The sequence below is a fragment of the Pteropus alecto genome, unplaced genomic scaffold, assembly GCF_000325575.1.
Source record: "Pteropus alecto unplaced genomic scaffold, ASM32557v1 scaffold161, whole genome shotgun sequence".
Classification (NCBI taxonomy): Eukaryota; Metazoa; Chordata; class Mammalia; order Chiroptera; family Pteropodidae; genus Pteropus; species Pteropus alecto.
Window position 1 is genome coordinate 6,882,336 of NW_006432943.1, and position 10,158 is coordinate 6,892,493.

A 10,158-nucleotide genomic window follows, 5' to 3' on the forward strand; every position below is an offset into this window, starting at 1 on the left:
CTTTCCCTGTTCATTCTCTTCCCACAACCTATCAGTTAGTACCTAGGTCTATGTAATAACTCCTGATTCTGTGATGTAAACCACTTCTAGATCTATGATGAAACCTGCTTGGACTTGATTTATTTACTGTCATGAGGATCACCAAATTATAAACAATAGTTTTACATAAATTCATAAACACATTTGGTTGCCATCTCAGACGAAATAGCGAAAGTCATTGTTACTGAAGACAGATGATATAGAGAGAATTGTGGAGTAGGGAGACCCAAACACTGGGCCCTGGAAGGCTGCACAAGTGTTGGGAATATAGGCAAGGCACTGGTCACTGGCAAACACCTCTTCTCAGGGTCTTGCCCCTTGCTTGTCTGTCTGGCCATTTTCTTTTATCAAAATTAGTAAATTCTAGTAAAGTAGATCCTAGTTATTCATGGTGTTTGGAGTGGCAATCCACCATGGGCCTTGAGTGTCCTTGCATGTTCTTGTCAGATAATGCCAAGAATTCAAGGAATGACCACTCATTACCCAGGTCATTCTCAGAGAGCAACCCTAAGGGATGAGGTAATGTCTTCCTTTGGGACAAATATCAGGCTTGCCTGTTGTTTACTAAAACATGAGAGTTCTCTGGGCTCATTGTTCCTCTCCTATAATGCATCCCACTGCACATGAAGGCAGCCATCTGGGCCTTCTGCACCACCCACATGAGGCTTGGAGGGCAGAGGGAACCAATGCAAACTTGCTGATGGCAATGCTGCCTGCTGTGCTATAAGTGACAAAGTAAATTGTCTCTGACTGAGGAATCTCCACCAGCACCCATGAGACAGTAATAGACTAATTTATTAGCTTGTAAATACGGTGAAATTAAATCCCAGACCTAATACTTGGGATTTGGGGGATCTCCAAATTTTCAAATACCATTATACCAAATATTTTTCACTACAAAATACACGTGACCCTAAGAATACACAAACAGACAGAACACCAGTGGGATGTAGAGTCTCTGCAGCCACGTCCCAGCTAACTGCCTACTGCAAACTGACTCCAAGGCTGCCATTCGTTGCAGGCCTTTTATATACAGGCAACATTGTGAACGTTAGACCCTAGAACGCCATATCTAATGTATCCCAATTATTTGCTTAATCTCTTTTAGGGCATAATGGCTTCCCAATTGTCCCTCCATGCCTTTTTTTTTTTTTTTTTTTTAAATAAGCATGTTGAAAATTCTGCTAGATTTCTTTTGTTGTTGGTTTCTGTGGGGCTGCTTGGGCAGCGGCAAAGTTCTGTATTTGGATAAATTAAGATTTTTGAGGTTCCCAGAAATACTATAAATTCTTCTTAGTATTTTCACAAATTCACAGCATCTGGTCCAAAGAATTTCAGAGATTCACATTTGCCATTCGCAACTTTAAATATTCCTAAAACAACAGTTCTCCTAAACTGTAGTCTCTCTGAGTTCTGAACACCGCATTCAATATCCCACCCTAGAGCCAATGTGGAAAGAAACACTGCACGCTGACAAAGAACCACAGCCACTCTTGGTACCTGCTGAGAGCTGTAGGCCTCGGTTAATAGCCAAGTAAGGGGTGTCACCCGTAGGTAGCTCTATGTATATCTCCATCCTTCCTGTGTCCATGTGGAAGCCATCAGTGAGGGAGAATCGGAACTCATCCACGGCCACACCAGGACCACCCGGCATGTACCCAACCAGCCCACCCAGGATGTCCTGGTAGGTGAAGGAGGAGCTCTGGTCCAAAATCCTCCCATTCTCCAGAGGCTCAGAAGCAGTTTGCCTCTGGAGTAGGTGACCTGAGGAAGGGAGTAAAGAAAAACAAAGAAACAATGGTAGAATACATATGTCACCAAAACATTGTCTGATTATGTCAACTAAAATGAGCCTGAGTAGAATGTCAAGTGCCTCAGAGGCTCTTGGTGACTCACGTATAAAAGACCAACAACTTAGATTTTATATATAAGCACAGGGTGATTCCCTGTGGCCTAATCTACAAATAAAGAAGATAAAGTCCTACTTTTTCCTGGTTAAAAATCCCTTAAGGAGACACAGATGGATGTGGTAATAAAATGGCTTAGAAATCAAATCTCCTTCCATGAATTCAAACTCATTTCATTATCTAAACCTTATTTTTCCCTTCTGCAAAGTGAAAATAGAACTCTTTACTCGCTGCCTTTCTCCTAGGGCATCTGGGATGGGAGATAAGAATATGTTTTGAATTCCTTTTAAATTCAGAAAGACACTAAGCATCTTTGGGTTGAGACAAATTTTTCTGTTTTCAAGGGTCATGTATACTGCAGTAGGACAGTTAAAGTGCTTCATTAAAGAACGTGAAAATGAATGAAGGCAAGCTAAAATGCAATGCCAACAGCCTCTTCTATTAACTCTACATCAACAGCAATATTTTCATTTTTAAAAGACTAATGGGCATTAGGATGGACTAAGACACCTCTTGGGAAATGAAAGTTGCAGAGCTTTAGCTAATACCAGGGGGATGTTACTTAGAAAAAAAGTAGGTAGAAGATTCTCTCTGGTTTAATCAGGAAAAGTGCTTTCTTTGCAAAAGGAACAAGCTCATAAAGACATCTACCACGCCTCTAACCTGAAGTGAACACCTTTTGCGATTAATAAAAAGGCTGCCACACTGTTCCTTGCATGAGATCGCCCAGGATTATCAAGCAATAATGCCGACTGAGAAGAGGATATGCAGACTCTGAAACCTGTTTTGCCTGAGATTACAAAGAAAACAGCTGAAACTGAATTCCAGAAACACCAATTACCTAGGATTCAGGCTTTTAGAGCAACTGATGTCTGCTGTGACCCCAAAGAATATTAGCTAGCCATGAATTTGATTATACTTTGATGTAAAGAATGGATGACATACAGGCAAGGCAGAGAAAGAACCAATCGAAATCTGTATTTATTTTAATAATCTACTTGGCATCTCAATTAAGAAGCTTTACATAGCACTGTGTCCTACCATGGTCAGGCTTTTTTGTCAATACAAAAATCAGCTCATTGTCTGGGGTGTCCAGGTCTTGCAGGCTCAAAGAAGAATTGCTTATCACCACTCCCGAGCTCAGCTGCACTCGGAGGGGCCACAAAGTCATCTTGGGAGGCTCGTCATTCTTCCTCTGATTAAAGAATAAAATATTAGGTCTCACAAAGATATTGGTTTAAGAAAGAAAAATCCACATTAGTCAGAGAAAGTAATATCGTCACATTAACTTTAACTATCGAAATAGCATTTAATGTGTCACCATCTTTAATTCCCAATCAATATGCTTAGTTTTAAAGGAGAGCAAGTCACACAAACAAAATATCTCCTTGAAAAAAAAACGAGTGAACATTCCACACAAATCTTCTCAGATATTTTTCATAGGTACAATGATCATATTTTCCAGATTGAAGATATGGATATATTGTTAGAAAAGTACAAGTAGATTTGGGGGCTAAAAGGGCACATCATTTGAAATCAGAACTGTCTTAGAAAGCCCTAAGCACATCACAGTACCTGTGGGAGCATACCATATTTGAAAGTGTGGGTTTTTAAAGCTGTCTTCCTGCCCCCATGCCGGCCCCCTCCATCATTGACCCTAAAGGGTGCTGAGGGTACCGTATGTTTTATTATCCCAAGGCAGAGGGTATTCCATTCTGAGTTTTGTCTTTTATCTCTCTCTCTCTCTCTCCCTAGGGTGATAGAGCAAGCCTATGTAGTTGCTCCAATGAGAATAAATGGAGCATCAAAAAACACATTTCTTTAATGTTATGATTTAATGAATAAATGCATTAAAACTTTAAGAAAAGGCAAATATGCACACAGAACCACATACAACAATTTCAGGGGAAAATAGGCATATATTAGTTTTCATGTAACTATGAGACTGGCAAGGTTTTTCTATCTGACCCTCACAAACCGTTTTTACACAGAAAGAATAGATTTTACCCTGAAATGAAAATTCAGATTTCCAAGTCAGACCATCCCCAAATGCCAGCCTTAATATTGTAAGGTTGCTATAGGTCAGGGTTATATTTTTACATTGACCTCTAAAATTGAAAATCAAATCCAATTATCTTTGCTTTTGAGTTTATATAAAGCTATCTAATAGTGGGATATCATGGTCAAAGGTCTAATTTTTCCAACTTCCAAAGTCTTTACCTCAATGGTGATATTGATGCTGTGGATTTCTGAACGACTGTTTCCATCACTTACATAGAAACTAAAAATATCATGGGTTGGCTCAATGCTTTCATGAACACTCTGAAAGTAGTAAATATAGTTTTCCAGGACATCTTGAATAGGGAACGATGCCTCTAGGTCACTGATAGTTCCAGGGCCAAAACGATCACCTGCATTAGCAACAAGAGAGAACTTTTACCTTGATCCATCCTGCTTACTAAGGTGAACTAGAAAACATGACAGCACTATCAACAAAAAATGAAAATATGTTTGAAGGTAAAAGTGGTAAAGTGGAAAGAGCACAAGACCAGGAATTGGAAGCCTTGGGATCAAATCCCATTTTCCCCACTACTTCCCATCTATAAATTGATATACCTGACCTGCTATTTCCAAGGGGAATCAATGAAAGAATATGCATGAAAGAACTCAGAATGTCATTATTTTATATAGCACAGAATCAGTGGTTGTTTTGTTAGAAATCTTTGATAAGTGCTGGGGCAAGTAATGACACAATAGCAAAGGTTCTTACACTTTAGTCAATTTCAAAACCATTCTACCTGGCATATCCGGCAAGAGGAACCCTTTTACTTTACATAAGAAAAGGTTAACTGTATATCTTTTTATCTAAGAAACTTCTCCTTAAGCATGTTTTCATTTGACCTGTCAGTTCTTTAAAGAAACCTCATGGGTCAGAGCTTAGCCCCTGGGATGGTCCACCAAGGCTACTGTGGCTCAGGGACCATCCAGAACTCAGGAGTCATTTGGGTACTGATATGCTCAAGTACGATTCAGAGCTTTATAGGAAGTGCTGGCTCTGGTTAACTCTTCCATTTATCCCAACCCCAAACATTGTCAAAAACCAAGGGAAAGCACTGTCTGTCTGATGAATGGCTTGCCTCTTACTTGGTCTGACTCTCTCTAATTGATTGGTTTTAAATTGTTACCACATTCTCTTCTAAAGAGAGGAGGAAAAAAAGACACCTGTGTCTTCGAGCATTCTCTGGATAGATCAGCAAAGAAAAGTATAGCTAGAAGACCTGAAAGCAACAAGGCTGTCCCTTTCCATCTTCCTCGGTCCTTTACAAAGATCAGGTCTTATACTAACAGGCCATTGATTTCCTGAACTGTAGACGGTGTCATTTTTTGTTGACCTCTCAACAGAAAGATTAGAAATAAATGAGTTTTAAATATACTGTGTTTGAAATAAGAATTCAAGACAAATAACTCTTTCTTCAATGACATGAATTTTTTAAAATTTTAACCCTCAGATTTTATATCTCTTGACATCAAAAGCATAGAGAGGTCTAATCTCTACACATACAGTTCAGGGTTTCCAGAAGAAACTGCTATAATTCCTTCAAATTTTTATTTTCTCTTTCTATTGATCACTATAAATTTGAGAAATGTGGCTTCTTCATTTGGGTCAAAAATAGCCTAAGCAAAGTAAATGATGCCTAAAAATATACTCAAACAGAATAATGACTTATTTTCCGCCATTAGCAAATAAGCTATTCAACAAGTGAATCTGTCACTGAAGCTTTCAGCATCAACCCTTCTAATTTTTAAAATTGCACATTCTCTTTTTCATGTGTTTCCTTGCCTTCTTAAATGGAATATACTATGTACAAATTAAATAGTTCTTGATGCATGCAGGCTATTACGAACATCTATTACTGCATTGCTCGGAAATGCAGTGATGCCCTAGAGGTAATTGAGGTGTGTCCTGTCCTATTTGTGCTGGCACTAAATGAATGTCAATGCCACGCTGCTAGATTCTATATTTAATGTAATTATTCTATTTCTTTCTGGCTTGCTGGTAGGAAGTGTAAGCTCCTTCTAATGTTTTTAAAAAGGTGTTCTGATCAGCTGGATTCTGAATATAGGTATCTAGTTTCACATAGATAAAACAGACTTGGTTCATACCACCCATGGAACAAAGGGTAAGATCCTGAAGTGATGTGTCTTGGGACAACTATTTGCCCCTTCAACGTCTTTTCCTTACTGCCACATTCATGCTAATATAGAGCAGTGGTCCTCCAAGTGTGGCCCTTGGACCAGCATCAGTGGCATCACCTTTGAGCTGGTGAGGAATGCAAATTCACAGGCCTCACCAACCTCTTCCAACAGGAACTCTGGGTCGCTGCCCAGGAAACTGAGTCTTATGCACATTAAAGTTTCAGAACTATTTTTAGAGAGTCTGAGGCTTGCCAGAAACATGACTTCCAGACCAGTAAAATATTCCTCTGCGTGCATTCCAGGTTAATAACATAAAACCATTTTAGGAAGGCTTAAGAAGAAACCATCTGGAGAGAAGAGAAGGCCTGGGGCAACCATCCTTACCTGATTACTCACCTTTGCCCATGCTCTTCCGTCTCCCAGACATGCTATTTTCCCTCTGCCCACAGCGACTCACTCCCACTAACCTTCCAAGTTCCAGCTCAAAAGTCACTTCCTTAGACTTTTCCTGCCTTCCCAGACAAAAGTAATTGTTTTGTCTTAAGTACTTTCTCAGTGCTTTGCTCCTTTCCCTGTCCTGGCATTTTATTTATTGTAATTTATCAGTCTTCATATCTGACTCCCACTCAAGGCAGGGGCTGTGTCTTATTCATATTTACATCCATTATATCTACCATAAACGTTTGCTGAGATAAATCTAATTTGGTGATAAACAAGTCCAAGTGCACACACTGCAAGGCAAGATGGAGAAAAGACCCAAATTTTTCTATAGAAAAGCATAACCACTGCTAAATGAGTTTCCAGTACCTAGGCTCAAATCTCAGATGCCATGCTGGCCACAGACACCTTCAGTCAATGGCCTCTCTGTGGGAGCCGCTAACTGCACGCGCCAATTAGAGCCAACCACTGGCATTCAGGAATCTCACTGCAGAGGCAGCAGCACAGTAACCTGCCAGGAGCTGTCTCAACTGCCAGTCACTACGGTCTCAGGGGGCCTGTGGACAATACATGTCTCCTCATTTCTCCTTCTCTGTGATAACCACCAAGAGCAGTGGGTCCAGGGCAGATGGCGGAGGGAGAGGGATGTTAAGGAGAAGGTCACAGATGGACAAGCCCGCATTTCAATTCATGTCATATCCTCAGAAAAAGCTGAGACGTAAGCTGTGGCTCAGCTAAACTGCAGCTGCCTCACAATGAGAGGACAGACATTTTTATTTTCTTGACACTCAATTCTGAGTGTAATCCACAAGACCCTCCATCCCCATCGCTGGCACTCCAAATCCCCTTACTCTGCTCTATTTTTTTTCCATAGCATTGATTTACCTCCTAACATTGTACACAATTTTCTCATTTGTTAGGTTTCTTATCTGTCTCCCTCCACCAGGGTCTAAGGCACCATAAAGGTAGGGGTTTCTGTCTGTTTTCTTTACTGATGTTTTCTTTACTGATGTATCCTTAATGCTTTAAAAAGTGCCTGGCACACACAAAATGCTCAGCAAATTTCTGATGAGTAGATGAAACCAACCTTTTTTCCTTCCTCCCTTCCTTCCTTCCTTCCATTTCTTTGAAATAGTTTCATTCCTCTTCATTTCTCCATGTCCAGGCTTAATCGGAGACAGCTGCCCCCTTCCACCCTCCCTTCCTTTCAGGTCTGGAACACTCCTACAGCAAAGCTCTTGCTGGTACCTGTTCCTGTGTTCTCAATGCAGCCGTACTTGGGCAGGGCACTTAGTCTAATGATGGCATCTCCCTGGAGGTTGTCATGATCATCAGCAGCAAAGAAATGGTGAAATGAGAGTGGGGCTCTCCCTCCCTCGTCAACCTAGAAAGAAAAGATTGCAGAGTCCTTGGGCGGTTGCACATAACTGCGATAAAAAGAACTGAATTGCAAAGTGCTGCCTGGGGTGACCTTCCAGCACCAATTTCACTTCTTTGAGGAGGCAGATCCTCTACAGACGAGATGAGAAATGTGCATGCTGCTGAAGCCAGGCAATCTTTCAGCACCTCTCAAAGCGACACTCAGGCACGATGACTTCCGTGTCTCCCTTCAAAGTCGTGCTTCCTTCAATGATGGATCTGGTTATAAAGCAGCTCTGGCCCATTCTAATCACCCACCTCGGCACAGCTGCACAACAGGATGGCTGCCTGCCTTCCACATCAACATTCAAAAGCCCGCGGCTAGAAATGATCATCCACTCTCTCCTCCCTCAGATACCGTGAGGGCTACTGTCCTATAGATGTTCTCACTCAGAATAAAAGTCCCATTTATTCCTTTACAGTATACATTTATGGGTATGCAGAAAGAAAGTGCTCACCATACCTGAAAACTAGTGCTTATCTTAATGTCAAAGAGGAAAATAAATCAGTGTAAGTACAAGCGTTCGTTCAAACTAACTTTCTCCTTTAGGGCCCTGCTTACTTCGGTTGCTGACTCTGCAACCTGTACCTGGTGTTTTTTGCTAGACTGCTGGATATGACTAAGCCTTTTCACTTTGAACAACTCTTGGCTAAACGTAGGAAGATTGACGAGTTACAAAGTGGAAGGTCAGCCTGACTCTGGGAATGGGCAAGATCCAAATGGCTGCCCCAAGGTGCGGAAATGGGAAAACGGGTGGAGTATCAGAACAATTTAGAAACAACTCAGTTTTATCAATTTTCAGTTGCTTAATAAAACCAGAAAATCTCCTTATGTTTTGGCATTATGGTATGTATAGAGAGCAGGACAAGGAAAGGGAATTAACTTTTATGGAATCCCTACCACATGTTGGTACTATACCGGGTTTTTGGTTTTTTTTAATGCTCTTTTATTAATTATCAGAGCAATTCTCTATGTAACAGGAATAGCAATATTTTAAAGATAAAGAAATTGAGGCTAAGAAAGATTACATAATTGATCCAAGGTTACTCAGCTGGTAAGTTACAGAATCAGCACTTGAATTCAAGTCTGGGTGAGGTCATGATCAGGATCTAGGATCTAGCCTCCTACCCTCCCTAACCCAAGGAACAGTCAACAGTGTTTACAGTGATGTGTTAACTTGATTTAAGGAGTGCCTTGAGGACATTGTCCATATCCTCATGTTTTAGTTGCTGCAAACATTAGATTGTAAACTCCTCAAAGATATATTCCACTTCTAATTTTACTCTCACTACTATACACATTTAGCATAATATACAAAATACTATACACATCGAGCATTTATGTCTGGCACATACATATTTGTTGACTAACAGAATAATGAGGATATGATGATTTAATTTTCTACATATAATTAATTCTTTTCTTACTTTTTGAAAAACCTACAACTGAAAACCATGTATATACTGATACTATTGCCTCTATACTTTAGGGGAAGAACTTGGCAGCCAACTTGGGTACATTGCCTCAGAGTCCAGCTCTCTGTAGCACTCGCTGTTTATTGATCTGAGAATTGTTTACCGTGATAAGGTCAGCAAAAGCAATGACTGGAGGCGGATTCTCGACAGGAGTGATCATGATGGTAAACATCTGATTGTCCAGACGGTTGTGGTCCACATCAGACACCGAGAAATGGAAGCTATCAGTAACCAGATGACCATCTGTCTCAAACACAGCTGAGTACCTACAGAGAGAAGAATCAAATGAATGAGCTATACTGACAACCCAGGTAAGACGACTGCATTTTTTGTTTAAAAATGGGGCCAGAAGCAATATAATATTTCAAGGGAGCTACTGGTTAGTTACTTGACTATTTTAATACAATTTTTAAAAATTCTGTCAAGTAGTACAAAATGGTTACATACTTAATTTTCTTGTTATTGATGTCTTCCATTGTGAAATTGGAAACCTCTGAGATTTCCTCCACCTCGGGTCCGGAGGTTCTTAAGAGAGTACCATACATGGGCAGAGAACTTAACTGAATCCAGATCTCTGAGTCAGGGGAAGAATCGTCCTAATCAAGAAAATATGAGAGAAGACATGAATACATATTTTCAGGAATAAATCCTTCCAATAGTTAAAAAGATCTCAGGTGCTTCT

The 10,158-nt window shown here is 40.4% G+C and overlaps 1 protein-coding gene across 1 annotated transcript in view; it reads right to left on the bottom strand.

Moving 5' to 3' along the window:
* The window catches only part of FRAS1 (Fraser extracellular matrix complex subunit 1), a 414,255-nt gene that overhangs the window by 75,641 nt on the left and 328,456 nt on the right, over positions 1–10,158 (bottom strand). The window contains 6 exon segments of the mRNA XM_025043815.1: positions 1,540–1,803; positions 2,988–3,141; positions 4,167–4,357; positions 7,830–7,965; positions 9,580–9,742; positions 9,924–10,072. Of these exon segments, the coding sequence (XP_024899583.1) occupies positions 1,540–1,803; positions 2,988–3,141; positions 4,167–4,357; positions 7,830–7,965; positions 9,580–9,742; positions 9,924–10,072 (1,057 nt within the window).